The sequence below is a fragment of the Puccinia triticina genome, chromosome 13A (assembly GCF_026914185.1).
Source record: "Puccinia triticina chromosome 13A, complete sequence".
NCBI lineage: Eukaryota > Fungi > Basidiomycota > Pucciniomycetes > Pucciniales > Pucciniaceae > Puccinia > Puccinia triticina.
Window position 1 is genome coordinate 1,034,290 of NC_070570.1, and position 16,307 is coordinate 1,050,596.

General features: G+C 46.2%; 2 protein-coding genes across 2 annotated transcripts; one reads left to right on the plus strand and one right to left on the minus strand.

Moving 5' to 3' along the window:
* Nucleotides 1-2,402: 2,402 nt before the first annotated feature.
* On the minus strand, nt 2,403-3,650 carry PtA15_13A99 (uncharacterized protein; the record flags this gene model as incomplete). The annotated part of the gene is made up of 5 exons (XM_053162780.1): nt 2,403-2,559; nt 2,671-2,712; nt 2,818-3,067; nt 3,148-3,406; nt 3,498-3,650. The coding sequence occupies 5 exons, from the start codon at nt 3,648-3,650 to the stop codon at nt 2,403-2,405; spliced, it is 861 nt and encodes a 286-aa protein (XP_053026255.1).
* A 1,079-nt stretch (nt 3,651-4,729) lies between these two features.
* Nucleotides 4,730-5,620, plus strand: PtA15_13A100 (uncharacterized protein; the record flags this gene model as incomplete). The annotated part of the gene is made up of 4 exons (XM_053162264.1): nt 4,730-5,002; nt 5,087-5,336; nt 5,421-5,503; nt 5,567-5,620. The coding sequence occupies 4 exons, from the start codon at nt 4,730-4,732 to the stop codon at nt 5,618-5,620; spliced, it is 660 nt and encodes a 219-aa protein (XP_053026256.1).
* Between the last annotated feature and the right edge of the window lie 10,687 nt (nt 5,621-16,307).

Below are 16,307 nucleotides of genomic sequence, written 5' to 3' on the forward strand. Positions count from 1 at the left end.
TGTATCAACAAATATGGCCTGTGTCAGTTGTTATCAAGGGTATTTTAGGTTATTTTTCAAGCCCTCAAGGTTATGGTTAACTTTTGTTAGCAAAATCAATAACCACATTTCCTGTATTGTAACTTATTTTTCAATACTTTACAATACTTTACGTTAACAGGTAACTGTAACGGCCCACTGTTGCTAAAATGGTACATAAATAACCATCACTTCAAAGTTTTATGAATTTCCAACTTGTATCACCCAATAGTGGTCTTCAAGATTGAAATCATAAATTCATAAGCATGGAATCATAAGTGACTCTAGCAGGGACATGCTTACACAATTCCAGCCAACAGCCGCTGATGAATTTATGTTTGTGTGATTATGATTTGATTTGATTTTGATGACCCCTAATAGTGCCAAGTGGTCTTTGGGCTTAGGCTCAATCATGAAATTATTTTATTAGTTACGTCTTGAGCATCTTCCATCATTTTATGAGCTCAGGGCCAGTTACAGTATTGTCAATGAGACAATGTAAATCATTCACAAATCATAGCCTTCTTTGTATCCAAATGGTTGGGGTTGCTTTTTTTACTTTTTTCCATAGATCATGGCTGGAGTATAGAGAAGCACAGCAAGAGTCTCAAGGTTTATGGAAGAGCTTGATCTGATTTCAGGTAATAGACTCTTGTAATAAGACATTTTGATTCATGGTCATCTGCATTATGATTGGAAAATAGGTGGTTTTCAATTTGGATATCTACTTGTTGGGAAATGTAAAAGTTTGGACAACACAAGAGCTTGGAATAAGTTCTGCTAAAAATATTGTTGTAATAAAAAGATTATTGAAAAATCAACAGGGCGGAGTCTCATTAGGGGGGTTCACGATTGGACTTCACCAGCAACTTTTATCACCTCACCAGTAGAGATGCGCACACTGCACAATTAAATTTTTAGCCTCACACCAGGAGGATTTTAGGCTGGCTGAGCAAAGGAAACGTACTGGTGCCCATCACACCATGAACCTGGGCGGGTCAAGACCGGCCATCAATCTCACACACCTCAACCTATGAAAGGCCAATCATGGGGTCAACAAACACCCATACATGCACCCCACTCAATGACCAACCTGGTCTTTGGGTGGATACATACTCCACTCGATGACTTTGGTTCATCAAGTGGATCACCACTACCCGGTCATTGAGTGGGGTATGTATCCACTCAATGGCCGGACCGGTTCATCGGTGTGGATCCACTCGATGGCCGGATTGGCTCATCGGTGTGTGTCCACTCGATGGCCGGACTGGGTCATCGGTGTGTATCCACTCGATGGCCGGACCGGGTCATCGAGTGGATACACACTCCACTCAATGACCAAGCCGTCATTGAGTGCACACACCCCGATTACTCCACTCAATGACCCGGTCCGGCCATCGAGTGGATACACACCCCACTTGATGACCGGCTCGGTCATCAAGTGGATAAATACTCCACTTGATGACCCGGTCCGGCTATCGAGTGGATACACACTCCACTCAATGGCCGGACCAGGACATCGAGTCAAGTAGTTATCCACTCGATGGCCAATCCGGTCATCAGGTGGATATTCACTCCACTTGATGTCCCGTTCGGTTCATCAAGTGGAGCGGGTAGCCCACTCGATGACCAACCCAGTCATTGGTGGAGTAGTTACCCACTTGATGACCAACTTGGTCATTGGTGGAGTAGTTATCCACCCGATGACTGGGTTGGATGACCAACTTGGTCATTGGTGGAGTAGTTATCCACTCAATGACCGGGTTGGTCATTGAGTGGAGTGTATGTGTCCACTCAATGACCTGGTCCGGCCATAGAGTTGGTATGGATGACCCAATCGGGTCATTGAGTGGAGTGTGTACCCACTCGATGACCCGGTCCGGTTATCAAGTCGAGTATGTAGTTATCCACTTGATGACCGGCTAGGTCATCGAGTGGAGTGTGTGCAGTTGACGGCCAACCCGGGTCATTGAGTGGAGTGTGTGCAGTTGATGGCCAACCCGGGTCATCAAGTGGAGTGTGTATCCACTCGATGACCAGGTTAGGGGTGTTTGCGTGTGTCCGATCACCGGTGTTGGGGAAGAGTTGAGTGTGTACCTGACCCAATGACCTGTGTTGACCAGCCATCAGATGGAGTTATGCATTCCAGGTGATGACTGGTATTGACCGGTCATCAGAAGGGGTGCCGTAAAATTTTGCTGGTCCCTGTTGGATGACCAGCAAAGTTTTACCATTTCTGGTGGTAATTTTATGGCCCAAATGTGCACCAGCAAGGAAGATTTTATGGGGTCACCAGGAGCCAAAAATCCAATTGTGAACCCCCCTATTATGTATTTTGCATAGGATTGAGGAATATGTATATACCCAAATGGGTATTGAAGTTGTCAGAGAGTTGTGTACTCAGCTCTTCCCGATGCCCTTCTTGATCCGAAAAGACTAGCAGATCTGGTTAAATCAACTAACATCCTCGGCAACTCTTCCCAGAAAGTCTTGTGCGGTAGGGCATCTAGACCCGTCAGACCATACGTGTTATAGTTATACCTATTGATACGGTTTTTTTGACGTGAGAAGGTTATAGGAAATCAGCTTTAGTGGAATGTCTTGAACTTGATCATGCGTTTATCTAATTAGGCAAAAAGGTCGCAGACTTACCAAATTCCTGAGATAAGGTAAACAAAGAAGATTAAAAGAACGCTATGAAATAATGGAAACAAATTCATCAAGATCATTTTTTACTTGGTGCCGTGGCGCCAGGGCGCAAATATCAATTGGACAGGTCACCAGAGTGTATAAACTCACATCATGATAAACGTTTTGAACGGGTTGGAAGATGTGTCAGGGCTAGACGAGTCCTTGCGACTAGATGAAGTAGCGCATCCAGCCGGGGTCGGCCACGTGAGATTCAAGGTTCCTTGGATTGAATCGTAGACCGTTGTTGTAGGTTTTGAAGGGACGGCTTTCCGATCTTGATCTGAGCAGATCAAGTTGAAGATCGCGGTTTGTTGCACATTGTTGTGCATAGCTCCACGCATCACTAACTGCACAGATTCTTCATGTCAAAATCATATATTAATATCGTCATCCGAAAGAATAAAGGATGTTTATTTTGAGAAAGGGGAGCTGATGGACCTTTGTTTTCAGTCTTGTTGATTACCACAGTGGCGGGCGATTTGTCGGTACCGATTGGAATGATTTTTTCAAGCCTTCTATCCGTCCCGATTTCGTTATAGATCAGCATGCAGACCAGCGTGCCGTCTGGACAAGATTGAGCGGGATCGGACGAAGGTAATTTCTTGCATAGCGAGATCAAGATCGTCTCGGTGGTGGTTGACGGTGGAGTGGGACTAGTTGTGGTGAGATTTAACGGCCACGAATTGGTGTCGAGCAGCTATCAGCCAAAAAAAAGTGAACCAGACAGTGAGTGACAGTGACCGGACTGCTGCTCAGTTGGTTTGAAGGGAGAAGAATTTCTGCCTCACGTTGTTGAAGTCGTACTGCGAGCCGTGAGGGGATGAGAACTTACAGTCGACCAGATGGTTTTGGTCGCTCGGAGCCTCTGAGTGGAACTTGGTGAGGGCACCAGGGATGGCGAGTAGGCCGAGCAAAAGCAATCTGATGACGAGTATCAGCATGGCCCATGGGGATTACCAGTTGCAGGTCCGGGGCGAGTATGTATGGCTTTCCTCTCGGGAATCGATCGATTGGCAATCTGGTTCCGGTTGACGAAGGAAACAAGTCATTCACCCCAAGGTGACCGAAGTGCCTGGTCATCTTTCTGCGCACCTGTTGATATTTGAACCGTTTCAAACTTAGCATCCCGCCTCGAGCCTGACTTATGTACAATTCCGGTGGCCCCGTGCAAAATCTCCTCATGACTTCATGAACCCTTCTGCAAATGTATGTTGCGGGACTAGTTTTGCAACTTCGCATCCACCAATCGTCATCGAAATTCCATACATATTTATTTAAATACTTCAACAAACGGATTAATCCCTCCAAGTTTCACCCCCGGGTCCTGGTAACTAATGCGCAACGGTATTGCCCTAGTAACACCGATAATGCTTAGGCCACTCCACTCTGGTTTCCACATAGACAAGCAGCTCGGCCTTGGGTTTTGCCGATCAACCTCTTATATGGAGGCTTGCCAGATAACCACGGCAACCAATCTTACATAGCATAAAGCCGGCCTGCATTACGAGACAGAAGCGCACAGTGCCACCTCGTTTCTCGGGAAGACAGACCCTGCGGGGCGCCCACATCGCTCGGCCAACAACTGGCATCGACAGTGATGGTTCAAGTAGGTGAAAAGAATTGGTAGAGCCAATCGGAACTTGTATCGTTGACCGAAACCACGGTACTGCGGCACTGGTAGCTACATAGTTGCCAGTGTACCGCCGCTCCATCTTTACTCCTTCCTGCTTCTTCTGCGTGCTCCCGTGATGTCGCGGCTCTAAAAGCCTCCAGTTTTCCCCCTCAAGCCTTCACCCTACTTCAAACAGATCGCTTCCGTTACTCTATCGGTTCTCTTCACTTTTGCCAATTCACCTTATCCTTTCAGTGAATTTCATTCATCCCAAGCGCACCCGTTTTACCTAGCCGGCTTCAATAGCTGAATTTTAGCGAGCGCAACATAAACGGATTTTGACGGGCGTGTTTTTGAAGCCATCAAGATCTTCTTTCATTATACTCTTTACATTCTTCATACTTGGTCATGCAAATCTCAAGCACATTTACTCTCATCACATTATTGGCTTTCTTTCCTTTCGCCATCCATGCAGAATCAGATGCAGAAAAACCCAATCCCTACCCCAACGATTATATAATTATAAAACCGCTCAAGTGGGTAAGTGACTATCTGCCAATCTATGAGGCCGAGGGAAAGGAAGCTTTCCGTTTTTCCAAGTATCGGCTTGACCCATTTAATGGGATGACATTTGTGGCACTCATGGACCCATCTTCCAAAGCTTCTTTTAAACTCTCCTCGGTCAGTTGTATCACCACTAAACGGATGACGAATAACAGCTGTCTAACCTGCCTTATTTGACTCATCTCCTACCACACTCTACAGAATAATGATAACCACTGCAATGACGAGTCAAAGCACGAGGAAGATGTGAAGCAGAAGGACAATTTACCAAAGCGAAAATTTGAAAAGGAAAGAAGGAAAAGAAAAGGGGATGTCTGGAGATTCAACGTCCTTCCTGACGGCCAAGATGTCCGGCAGTACTACAAGTATTACTACAATAATAAGAACATAGGAGGTAGCATTTATAAGGAGGGCAACGGACAAAAGGACGAACTGGTTGGCCTGATCAGAAGTGAGTATCATCTTTCTCACTCTTCATGGTACAACTACAGAGCCACGAAAAGCATAACATCTGACTTTTGGTTGATTCCATTAGCTCAAAAGCGGAACTTGGTCTGGGTGGATCCTAATCAAAACACCGAGACTTTTACCCTTTCATGCGCCAATAATTCCCCAGTAGTGAGTCCCCGCTAGTCTCGAGTGAATAGAAAAAAAGAGGCCTGATTCCAATCTTTCCAATAGCCTGAATTCGCCACCTTGCTGGCCTTGGTCTTTGCCAAAGCCTCTGATTGTTGAAACCGAAGTGTCGATAATTCCTACTTCTTCTGTGTACAAATTCGACGGCCATTGACCACCTGGTTAAGTTGCCATACATCGGACAATTAAAAATCAACACGCATCATTGTGTATTTTCTATATGATTGAGGAACATGTACACTCTCTTGAATTTGTCAGAGGATTATCTACCCATTAGTCAGTCCTCCCTTCTGAGTTGGCAGGCTGGCGCCCCTCGCGCGAAGCGCGAGCCTCCAAAGGAGGGACTTGTAAGTAAGCCGGGAAATTTCGAACGTATCTAAGCCCCTCGTCCCCGCAGCGGCCGGGGGGCACCCATTTGGCCTGGGAGAGATGCAAGGCATCGAGTCTCTCCCGCAGGGAGAGGACTTAAGACTAATCAGGCCTTTTGGCCTGAGAGAATCTGCATCCTTTGGTGGTAGACGATGTCGCCACCCCCTACAGCCCAGAGTTTTCAACAATCTGCCCAATATGAGTGCTATTTTATTCTTTGGTTTGGGGAAAGTAAATTTTCTTGGGATTCTAATTATGGTTCTGGTGCAGCATGGCATAATCCAGGGGGACTCTGCATCTTGGTCATCACCATACAGCACAGGGATGTTGATTTTCCAACAGGACACGGGCCTTCAAGGCAGCCAAGATTCATTGCATTATGTATTATGACCATTTGAATGCAGAAGCAGATTGCAAAGATTCAATTGATTCATAGAATTGAATCCTGGTGCAGAAAATGGTAGTGATTTTGTTGCCTCCCATCATATTCCACCAAGCAGAAATTCCACATGCATAAGTCAGGGTTGAATTGACTGCTTTGAACACCATTACGGTTGCATTACTCTGATCTGGGCAATTTATCAATATCTTCCTCCACCTCACAGGATGAAGTGAGGGAAATCTGACATGTGTTATGATTTGCATGCAGGCCACATCCTAATGAATTCCCAGTGAGAGGAGTTTGGCTCACTCAGCCTTGGTACACTAACCAGGACCCTGATTTGTAGAATGTGGCAGTTTTCCTATTGTGATGCAACTTTCAAATGGTCCACAAAAAGATGTGTGGATAAAGTTGTGCCTTTCCTGTTTCGTCACAGGTGGGATTGGGATAAGCTGCTCCATGTTAACCCCTTGACATGGTCTAGGAGATTACACAAAGCCTGTGTGATGTTGCTACAACTAACCATAGGCAGATGAGGACTGGAGTCTAGAGAAGCCTTGAAACTGAAATTTAACCAGCTCCTGATCATATTCCTCCTCCAGCCTGGATCCCCGGATGTGGGAGCTATCCACTAGAAGCTTGCATTTCTAGCACTTGTGTGTACATATGTCTCTTAGTCCCAATATCAACTTTGAGGTATGTGCACACATATACATGGAAGGATGTTGATAGGCTGATAAACAAAATAACAGGACCAAAGTCACAACAACATGCTCTGTATGTGGCCCGCTGCAGGTGTGGGTTACAGGTTTGCCAGGGATCCAACAAAGAAAGACCACCAATTTTGCAACTCCGTATCGCCCATTCCGACCCAAACTAAGCCAAGCCGCCACCACAGTTGTAATGAAAAGCACGTACTGTCTTGGACAATTCATTGCTCCAATTTCATCATTTCCCCATCTGATAATTCATGATTTCTCACAGGTTGGCTTCCTGCAACAAGGTCGCCTGCGGGTCCACGTCTATTGCACACCCCGGGAGCGAATTGGAGATCTCAGCAAGTCAGCATCTTGGCCTGTTGCTAGGGCCCATGTCAACCTGTTCAAATCCAGTTACCAGCAACAAGATTGAACCTACCAATCAACAACTCATCAAGGTGCGCGCCTTTGTAGTAACCCAGCATGCAAGGCAGCCTGAGCTATGGGCATGTGTGTTCAGCCGAGCCAACAATGTTGCCCTTGTCCAAGCATCTTTTGCAGCTGCAAGGGTGGAGCTGACACCCATCTGGAACTACAATTTGAGCCTTTTCTTTGACATTCCTCATGTTGATTTTACCCAGCCTGAAGCCGGTTTGACCGCCAAACAAAGTTGGCTCTTGGATGCTCTTTGACAAATGTGTACCAATCTGAAACCCCATCAGCTGACTGCGCTCCACCCGTTTTGGGTTGGGCCATTCCAAGAGTCCCACGGATCTTGGCCCATCCAATTATGTTTGGACCCTTGTCGGGCCAAACAAAAACCGAGTGGGCTAGTATGGGCCGGCCCAATTCTCAACCCTACTTCTGGGTCATAAGCAGGGTTACTAGGATCATTTGGCAAAGCCCATCTGCTAATTCCATCAGCATTCTTGTGAATATTCCCATCCCTGTGGATTATGGTCATATTGCCTCTGTATTCCTGAATAGCAATCTGCCACCTGAGCATGTGTCTGTTGGGAGTCTTCATGTTCAGCAGTGATCTCAAAGTTGTGCAATCTGTTACAACATGAAATACACTGCCATCTAAGTAGTAATGGAGTTTCTCTAGGGCCCAAACCAGGCATAAGCATATCTTGTTTCACTCACCAGGAAAATAAAATAGTCAGTTGATGACAAGTGACATCACACCAGCTCCATCAAGCTACCCACCATCGATCCAATATCTATCCACTATCTACCCCAATCTCCCAACCATCTTATCAACTTCCAAAATTTACCAAGGAGGTGCTGTTCAGATTTTGATGAGCCTAAATGATCCTCAGTTCTGTCCAGCTGATACTCAGCTTTGCTACCCAGCTCATAATCAGCTTTTTTGCCGCTCATACTCAGATTGTTCACGCAGCTCACTCTCAGAATTGGAATAAAGCCTTTTGACCAGTCATTGCCCAGGTGATGCGCAGCTTTGTACTATTCCTGGCGCAGCTGATGCTCAGCTTTGTATGAGTCTTTGCTCAGCCTTTTCCTAGTCCTGTCCCAGCTGATGCACAGCTTTGACCCATTCCTGGGCCAGTTGTCCAGCTGATGCTCAGCTTGCTGAGTATCAGCTGAGGTAGGCCAGGGAAAAAGATAGGAATCAGCTTGGACAGGATCAGAGCTTAAATTCAGCTAGGCTAGGGCCAAAGATGAGCATCAGCTGAGCCACGGCCAAGGCTTAGCATCAGCTGTGCCAGGGCCAAAGATGGTCATCAGGTGGCCAGTTCTAAAGCTGAGCATCAGCTGGGCCAGGGGAAAAACTGAGCATCAGCTGAGCCAGGGTAACAGCTGAGCATCAGATGGGTCAGGGCCAAAGCTGAGCATCAGCTGGGTCAGGGCCAAAGCTGAGCATCAGCTGGGTCAGGGCCAAAGCTGAGCATCAGCTGGGTCAGGGTCAAAGCTGAGCATCAGCTGGGTCAGGGCCAAAGCTGAGCATCAGCTGGGTCAGGGCTAAAGCTGAGCATCATCTGGTTTTTTCACATTGAGTGCTTTGATCCTGACACCTATCATGTGAGCCCTAGTTGTGCTGGTGGAGAGGAGCAACATTGGAGCAGTGTTGGAGCTGGAAAAAAAGCTGTGTCATGTCACTTGCCATCAAGTGACTACTTTTTTTTCCTGGTGACTGTCCTTCAGTTGTCTGGATATGAAAACAATGGGTCCCTCTTTTCTTACTCCATCAATGACTTGGACTTGATGTAAAGCAGCACCTAGACCAGTCATACTAGCATCTACATATAGTGTGAAAGGATGGGCCCAGTCAAGGAACAGTAGCAAGGGAGCTGTGGTCAGTTTCTCTTTTAACAAGTTGTAGGCTACTATCCTATGATGAGTCATCTCATATATGACATCAATCCTTGTGAGCTCAGTTAGAGGTTTTGCTATCTCTGCAAACTTCTCAATGTGTTGTTTGTAGTAACCAACAACAGTGTTTGGATAGTCCATGTTTGGGTGGAGAGTGACAATCCGATACCAGCAACCTGGGCCTATTGGAAGAAGCTGGGCTCAGAGAACCAGGTTATCAAATTCAAAGCGCGCATCTGCGCACAAGGATTCAAACAAACCCACGGCCTCAACTTTGAAGCAAAGTACGCGCCTACTGGGAAGCCATCTTCTCTCCGCTTCCTGATATCGTTCGCTATCAACCACGGACTCAAAATACATCAACTGGATTTACGATTGGCTTTCCTGACCTGTCCCCTCGAGGACAAGGGCACGCTCCTCCCACCGCCAGGACTGGAATGCCTGCCAAACTTGGTCTTGGAGCTGAAAAAGGCAATATACGGCTTGCGGCAGGCGCCGTTGGTTTGGTACAAACGTCTGTTGTCATACCTCAGGCTGCTAGGCTTTTGAGTAATAATGTCTCTTTCATATGTCAAACTACTTTTTATATTTTATTTGTATATTTTTACGGATGTACTTCGCGCACTGCAAAAAACTCGTCGCGCACTGCAGGGGGCGTCCACTTGACGTCCCGGCCACAGTGCGCGGAAGCTCAAAACGCTTTGCGCACTGCAGAAAATAAACCATGAAATTCTCTTTTTTTTTTCTGCCAGCCGGCAGAGGGGATCTTTCTTGCCCCTCCTCCATTTTCTTTGGGTATTTGGACCCCCCAGCATGACATAAAAAAAGGATGATAAAAAAATACAAAAAATAAGCGGAGCGCCTCTCGCACCCCCCGGGGATTTTTAACCTGCTAAAAAGCCATGGATCGGGTACCCAGCCCCTCGAAAACAGAGTTCGAGGGGCAGAAGTACATACCCCATGACTTCGCCGTGCGGATGGCCGGCACAGGCTGGTCCCGGAGCGGAGTACATGCACACTCCCCCAATGACCGGCCAGCACGCACATGGAGTGCAAATCACCGGTCATCGAGGGGATTACGTACTCCTCTCGATGACCGGAACGGTCCCGCTTATCGAGAGGAGTAAACACATCTCTTGATGACCGGAACGGTCCCGGTTATTGAGAGGATTAAATACACCACTCGATGACCGGAACGAACCCGGGCATCGAGAAAATAATCATCTTGATGACCGAGTCTGCTGCGGTCACCGAGTAGAGAAACACTCCCTCAATGACCGGAGCAAACTGTTCAAGGAGAGGATTGATGAACGGTTCGCTCCGGTCATCGAGAGGAGCACTTAATCCCCTCAATGAATGGAACGGACCCGGCCATCAAGAGGAGGAACACTCTTGATGACCGGGTCTGTTTCAGTCGTTGAGAGGAGCAGTGTTTACTCCTCTCGATGACCGTGACCGGGTCTGTTCCAGTCGTCGAGAGGAGTAAACACTCCCCTTGATGACTGGAACAGACCCGGTCATCAAGAGTGTTCCTCCTCTCGATGTCCGGGTCTGTTCCGTTCATCGAGGGGATCAATTGCTCTCGATGACCGGGACTGTTCCGGTCATCGAGCGGAATGCTTAGTCTCTCGATGACCGGGACTGTTCCGGTCATTGAGAGGTGTGTTTACTCCTCTCAATAAGCGGGACCGTTCCGGTCATCGAGAGGAGTACGTAATCCCCTTGATGACTGGTGATTTGCACTCCACGTGCGTGCTGGCCGGTCATTGGGGGAGTGTGCATGTACTCCGCTCCGGGACCAGCCTGTGCCGGCCATCCGCACGGCGAAGTCATGGGGTATGTACTTCTGCCCCTCGAACTCTGTTTTCGAGGGGCTGGGTACCCGATCCATTTTTAGCAGGTTAAGAATCCCCGGGGGGTGCGCCCCGGGGAGGCGCTCCGCTTATTTTTTGTATTTTTTTATCATCCTTTTTTTATGTCATGCTGGGGGGTCCGAATACCCCAAGAAAATGGAGGAGGGGAAAGAAAAATCCCCTCTGCCGGCTGGCAGAAAAAAAATGAGAATTTCAAGCTTTTCATTTGCAGTGCGCGAAGCATTTTGAGCTTCCGCGCACTGTGGCCGGGACGTCGAGTGGACGCCCCCTGCAGTGCGCGACGAGTTTTTCGCAGTGCGCGAAGTACATCCGTATTTTTATGTCACGGTGGCTCTGCCATAGTAGCCAGCTGACAGAGTGTCCATCCACTCACCTCCACCCAAACTCAATTTCCAAACGCTTTCCCGGGCTAAAAAACGCAAAGTCCATTACACCAGATCTGACTGGGTCCGTGGTCGTAGTCCCTACGTTGAATCCGAAGGACTCTTGGTAGTAGAACCCAACATCAACTTAATTTGCCAATATGTTGAGTTTGACAAAATCCGAACTGAAAGACGTGAAGAAGTCATCAATATCCTTGATAGAAACAACCTGACACATCATACAATGTTCCGATCAAAGAGCATCACACCCAAGAAGATGACCGCATGGGGGTTGAGTGACGGCAACATTGCCAAATTACGCAACAATGTCTGCAAGTTTGAGTGATTCTTAGCCTCTCAATAGGCAGCTACAAATTTTATTGTTGATCTACCCTTCAGTCTCCTTGTTTACTATACATTTAGCCACATTTTTACCCCAGCAGGCAAACTGCACTGTCCTCAATTTTGTTTCCAATTAAGCCTCCTGTTTCCTTCTTGGCCATGTAGCCTTATTTTACCCCAGTTTTTGAACGCCTTCACACAGCTTATACTGCCCATGTATGCACAGTCAGGATTTCTTACCCAATTATGATTGCCCAACGCGCTAATATGTAGAACAGACCTATAACCAAGTCTATATCATTTTTTACAACCATTTTTCTTAGCCCTGTACACAATTTACCTTGGTTGCTTGTTTTACCTCAATCGTCTGATTTGTTGCAATCTTATTCAACAGGCTGAGTGTCTCCTGGTATCGTCGCCATCTCTTGATGGACTAGATCTTCAATCTTTCCTCAAACACATACTGATTGCAATCACCAGTACTCCTGCAGCTGAGCACCTATAAACCAAACAATTAATGATGATAACCATGATAATGATGATAACTGGATCAAAATGATGTATGAGATGATTGAAATAAATCTCAGTAAACAGGTAACCTTGACGTCCTCGGAGGATCCCAAAACAAGATTGGCTATTTCAGTTTAGTTGACTACATGAGGCTAATTGATAAATGGTAACCAAATGATAGAGTTGGCTGATGATGCTAGATTTTGCAATGAGAAAAACACATTTATTGGGCCCTGGAATCAGAAAAACAAACAATGAAAGCCATTTTGATTTGTTGGGAAACAGTAGCCGCAATGCTTGTACAGTTTGTAGCAGAGCTCGGCGGTGACAACCTCGGCAGTCACTCGTCGGATTTCCCATTCGGGGTTGTTGGTGTGATCCAATATTCGCGATGATTGGATCTCACGTTTGATTTCCGCAAAAACCATTTCGATCGGGTTGAGTTCTGGACAGTAGGGTGGAAGAAAAAAGAGCTGGACTCCAGCAGCCTCGCAAAGCTTGGGAACACGGTCCCCTTGATGATATGTTGTGTTATCGCACACAAGGACCGAGTTAGGCCCCGGGTATTGATTCATGCAAGGCAACTGCAGATATGCAAAGAAGCGGGTCAAAAAGTGGCTTGTCTTTATCAACAATCTACAGGAATCACTCACCAGGTCATGCTCCAAGAAATGCTTGAATTTTTGAGCGTTGTAGATTTCAAAGGTGCTAGTGAGGTTCACTAGTCCGTCAAGCAATATGGCAGGGAGTAGGCCTTAACAAGGTGCATTCTGGTTAACCAGAAATTTCTCAGCTGGGGTACCTTGGAGCGATCTAGCCATTGATCGGAGCAGATCCTTGTTGGTAAAGGCACTCTCATCTGAAATTCAGATGAAAAGTCAGTTTTTCATCTGCAGGCAGAAGGAATAAAAACTAACTGACCTGTAAAGACAAGGTACTCAGCTGGGAAAAATTCCATGCGTTTGATAAAGGCATACTTAGACATCATTGACTTGCAAATGTGTGATGTCTTGGGTTTTTTTAATGTTATCAACAATCGCTCAACAAGGTTTCTGTGAATGCCAGACGTACTGAGCAGGACCCAAGTGGAATTTTACATTTGCTCTTGGATCTCGTCCAGGAATAAGCCGGGGTCATGTTGGAAAAGCTGCAACATTACTTGGCAATCTTCTCTTGAAAGACAAGCTGGCCGGCCGCAGGCCTCATAGCTCGCCGGGTCCCTGATAACGCAGCGTGTCTCCTCTTAGAGTTCGAGCCATCAATTGAATGATTGCCTCGAGATCCCAGCAGCAAGCAATCAACGGATGGAAAAAAAGTTGTGACCTTCAAGCACCAATTGAACGGCAGTTGCCTTGGTGACCGGTGCATACAATTGGAAGCCCATTGAGTTCTCTTCGGATTTTGATGGGTTGCCCAGTTGGTGTCACTATCAGTATTGGTATGGTGGCTTCTGTGAGCAATCAATCCAGACTTGTTGGGATGCTTCAAGGTGCGGATGATTGTCTGGTTGATGTTGTGGTTTGGAAGCAAAGTTTCAACGAGCTGATGGGATCCACCCAGAATGATGGGATACTTCCCACCTTCCTGAAGGTGGATATTGCAGCAATTGACAAAAATCTGGCCAGTTGTTTGATTTGGGAAGTCGTGGTGAGGCTGAGGTGGATGCCGGTCAGGCGAGGAGCAAGGGAAGGAGCAAGCAACGACAGCAGCGCAATGACGTCACTGCAAACCCGCTGTGTCTGCTGTGTGGCACAAACCAGCAGATAAAACTGCTTCACAGCGGCAGACCCACATAACTTTATGCAAAAAATTTTGCGCATCTGTCCAAGCATTATTCAAAAGACAATAGAAAGATTTTTTTAGTGATCTTTTTGAATTTTTATGAATTTTTTGTTTGATTTAATCAGGATGATCAGTCCTTGACTTTAAGTTTTAAGCAGTCTAGAAGTATGAAAAAGGGAGGATATTTCCCAATGAGGCCCCCAATTGTGAGCCTGAGTCTCTTATGTGACTACAGGACACAAGAAAAATGGGGGGAATCTGGTTGGATTTCTTGGGATAAAGAAACACAAACAGAGAGAGAGAGAAAAAAAGAGAGAAAGAGATCAGGCCTAGAATTTAAGGCCCCGTTTGGAGCTGATATAATCCAGGCAATATATGAGTTTTTTTGCCTGACATCCTATGTGACATCTGATCAGGTCCGCCAAAACTTGATCAGATGTCACAAAATTCCAGATTATATCACACAATTATATTGGCTCCAAACAGGGCCTAAGTCTTTTAATTATTGATCTGGGCTATTCTCAACCTGGAAAAGTTGGATGCCAGCTGTGCAAGGCCAAGAGGTGCAACAGCCTCTACTCACAACAAGGAAACATTGGTGGGATTCAGAAGTAGGGTTACTACTCTGCTCTGATTTTATAGGTCTTAATCAGAGACAACCTTTGATCTTTTTATGATTTAAAGAGTTAAATACAATAAAGAAACAGTCAAGAGCAACAGAGTTTCACTCTGGATAATCAAGGTCAGTGAAAGAGTTTACTTGCTGTCAATATCCTAGGCACCTGTCAGCGCCGGTCTCTTATGTGACTCGGTGCTGATGGGATTTTTGGTTGCGGTCCGCGGCGGTAAAGTAGCGGAAGCAAGTTTAGGGTCACACTATAGCTAAAAGCCAGTGGAAGAAAGTCCAACTCGACGCCGAGAGGCAGAGGGACTGGCACCCTTTACGTAAGTAAGGGGACGCGGCGAAAATCAGCCAAGCGCCTTTGCGGTATAAGGAGTAATCTCACTTATCTTCTAGGTTACAGGTGTGATAATAACACCTGTACCTAGGGGAAGGATACACGAAGAGAAGATAAGGCTGTAAGGGAAGAAAAGGTTAGTAGATTATGTATAAACCCCACTCACTGTATTTTCAGTAAGGTACACGGGTTTGTATGGCAATAATCTTGGTGGGAGAATCTCTACAGGGGAGAGACCTCCCTTTTTATATTGCAGGGATCAGCTCCCTCCTTCGAGTCAAGGTCCTGAAGGATCCTTAACTCCAAGGAGGAGTGATCACGGAATTCAGAAGGGGATTTACACAAATGGGTATGTAATCTCCCCATTTGTACATAAATTGAGCTTAATCAGGATAAATACAGAGAGATAAGATTATCTCTCTCTGTATGTACAACTATGTAATCAGTGTGAAATAAGGTTAATTACATATTCAAAAGAATGTGAAATATCTAATAAGTACATAATAATAGTACATATGAATAAAAGGTACATAATTAATGTAATGACAGGGAATTGAACTCTTGACTTCATGTACATGAGGCAATTATTAAAGCAGTCTTTAACCATTAGGTTATAAGACATGTACTATCCATTGTAGACACATGGACTTAGTGTCTCAGTGTCTGACAGCACCTGTGATGGTAGGTATACTGGGAGTGTGGTAATCTCTTTGGTGGTGATCCTGAGGTTATCTGGGGTGTGGTTCTGGTGTGCTGAAGTCTGTAGATCCTCCTCAGGCAAGGGGGATCCTGACTTAAAATTTTACCAGTCTGCTTATGCAATTACATTCTTGGTGTACCTTAAACGACAAACTGAGCCTCAGGAAATACGCTAGACCACGGGAGGACCTTTGATCCCCACTCAATCTGCGTGGGGGAAAAAGTCCCATGGGTGTGGATTCAAGCCTCCTTTTATAGTCTCGAATTGTCTCCAAATGCGGCATTTCACCGCAAGTGTTGGCAGGCCTCAGCAGCCCGCGCGCACTGCTCCTTTGTCTCTACCTCCTGCCATTGCAAGTGTTGCCACGCCTCAGCAGCCACCGCGCATTGCGCTTTTGTGTCTGCCTCCTGCTATCTTAAATCCCGTGATTATCTGTCGTTATTAGCTGTTGTCCTTGGGCATAAACTCCGGATG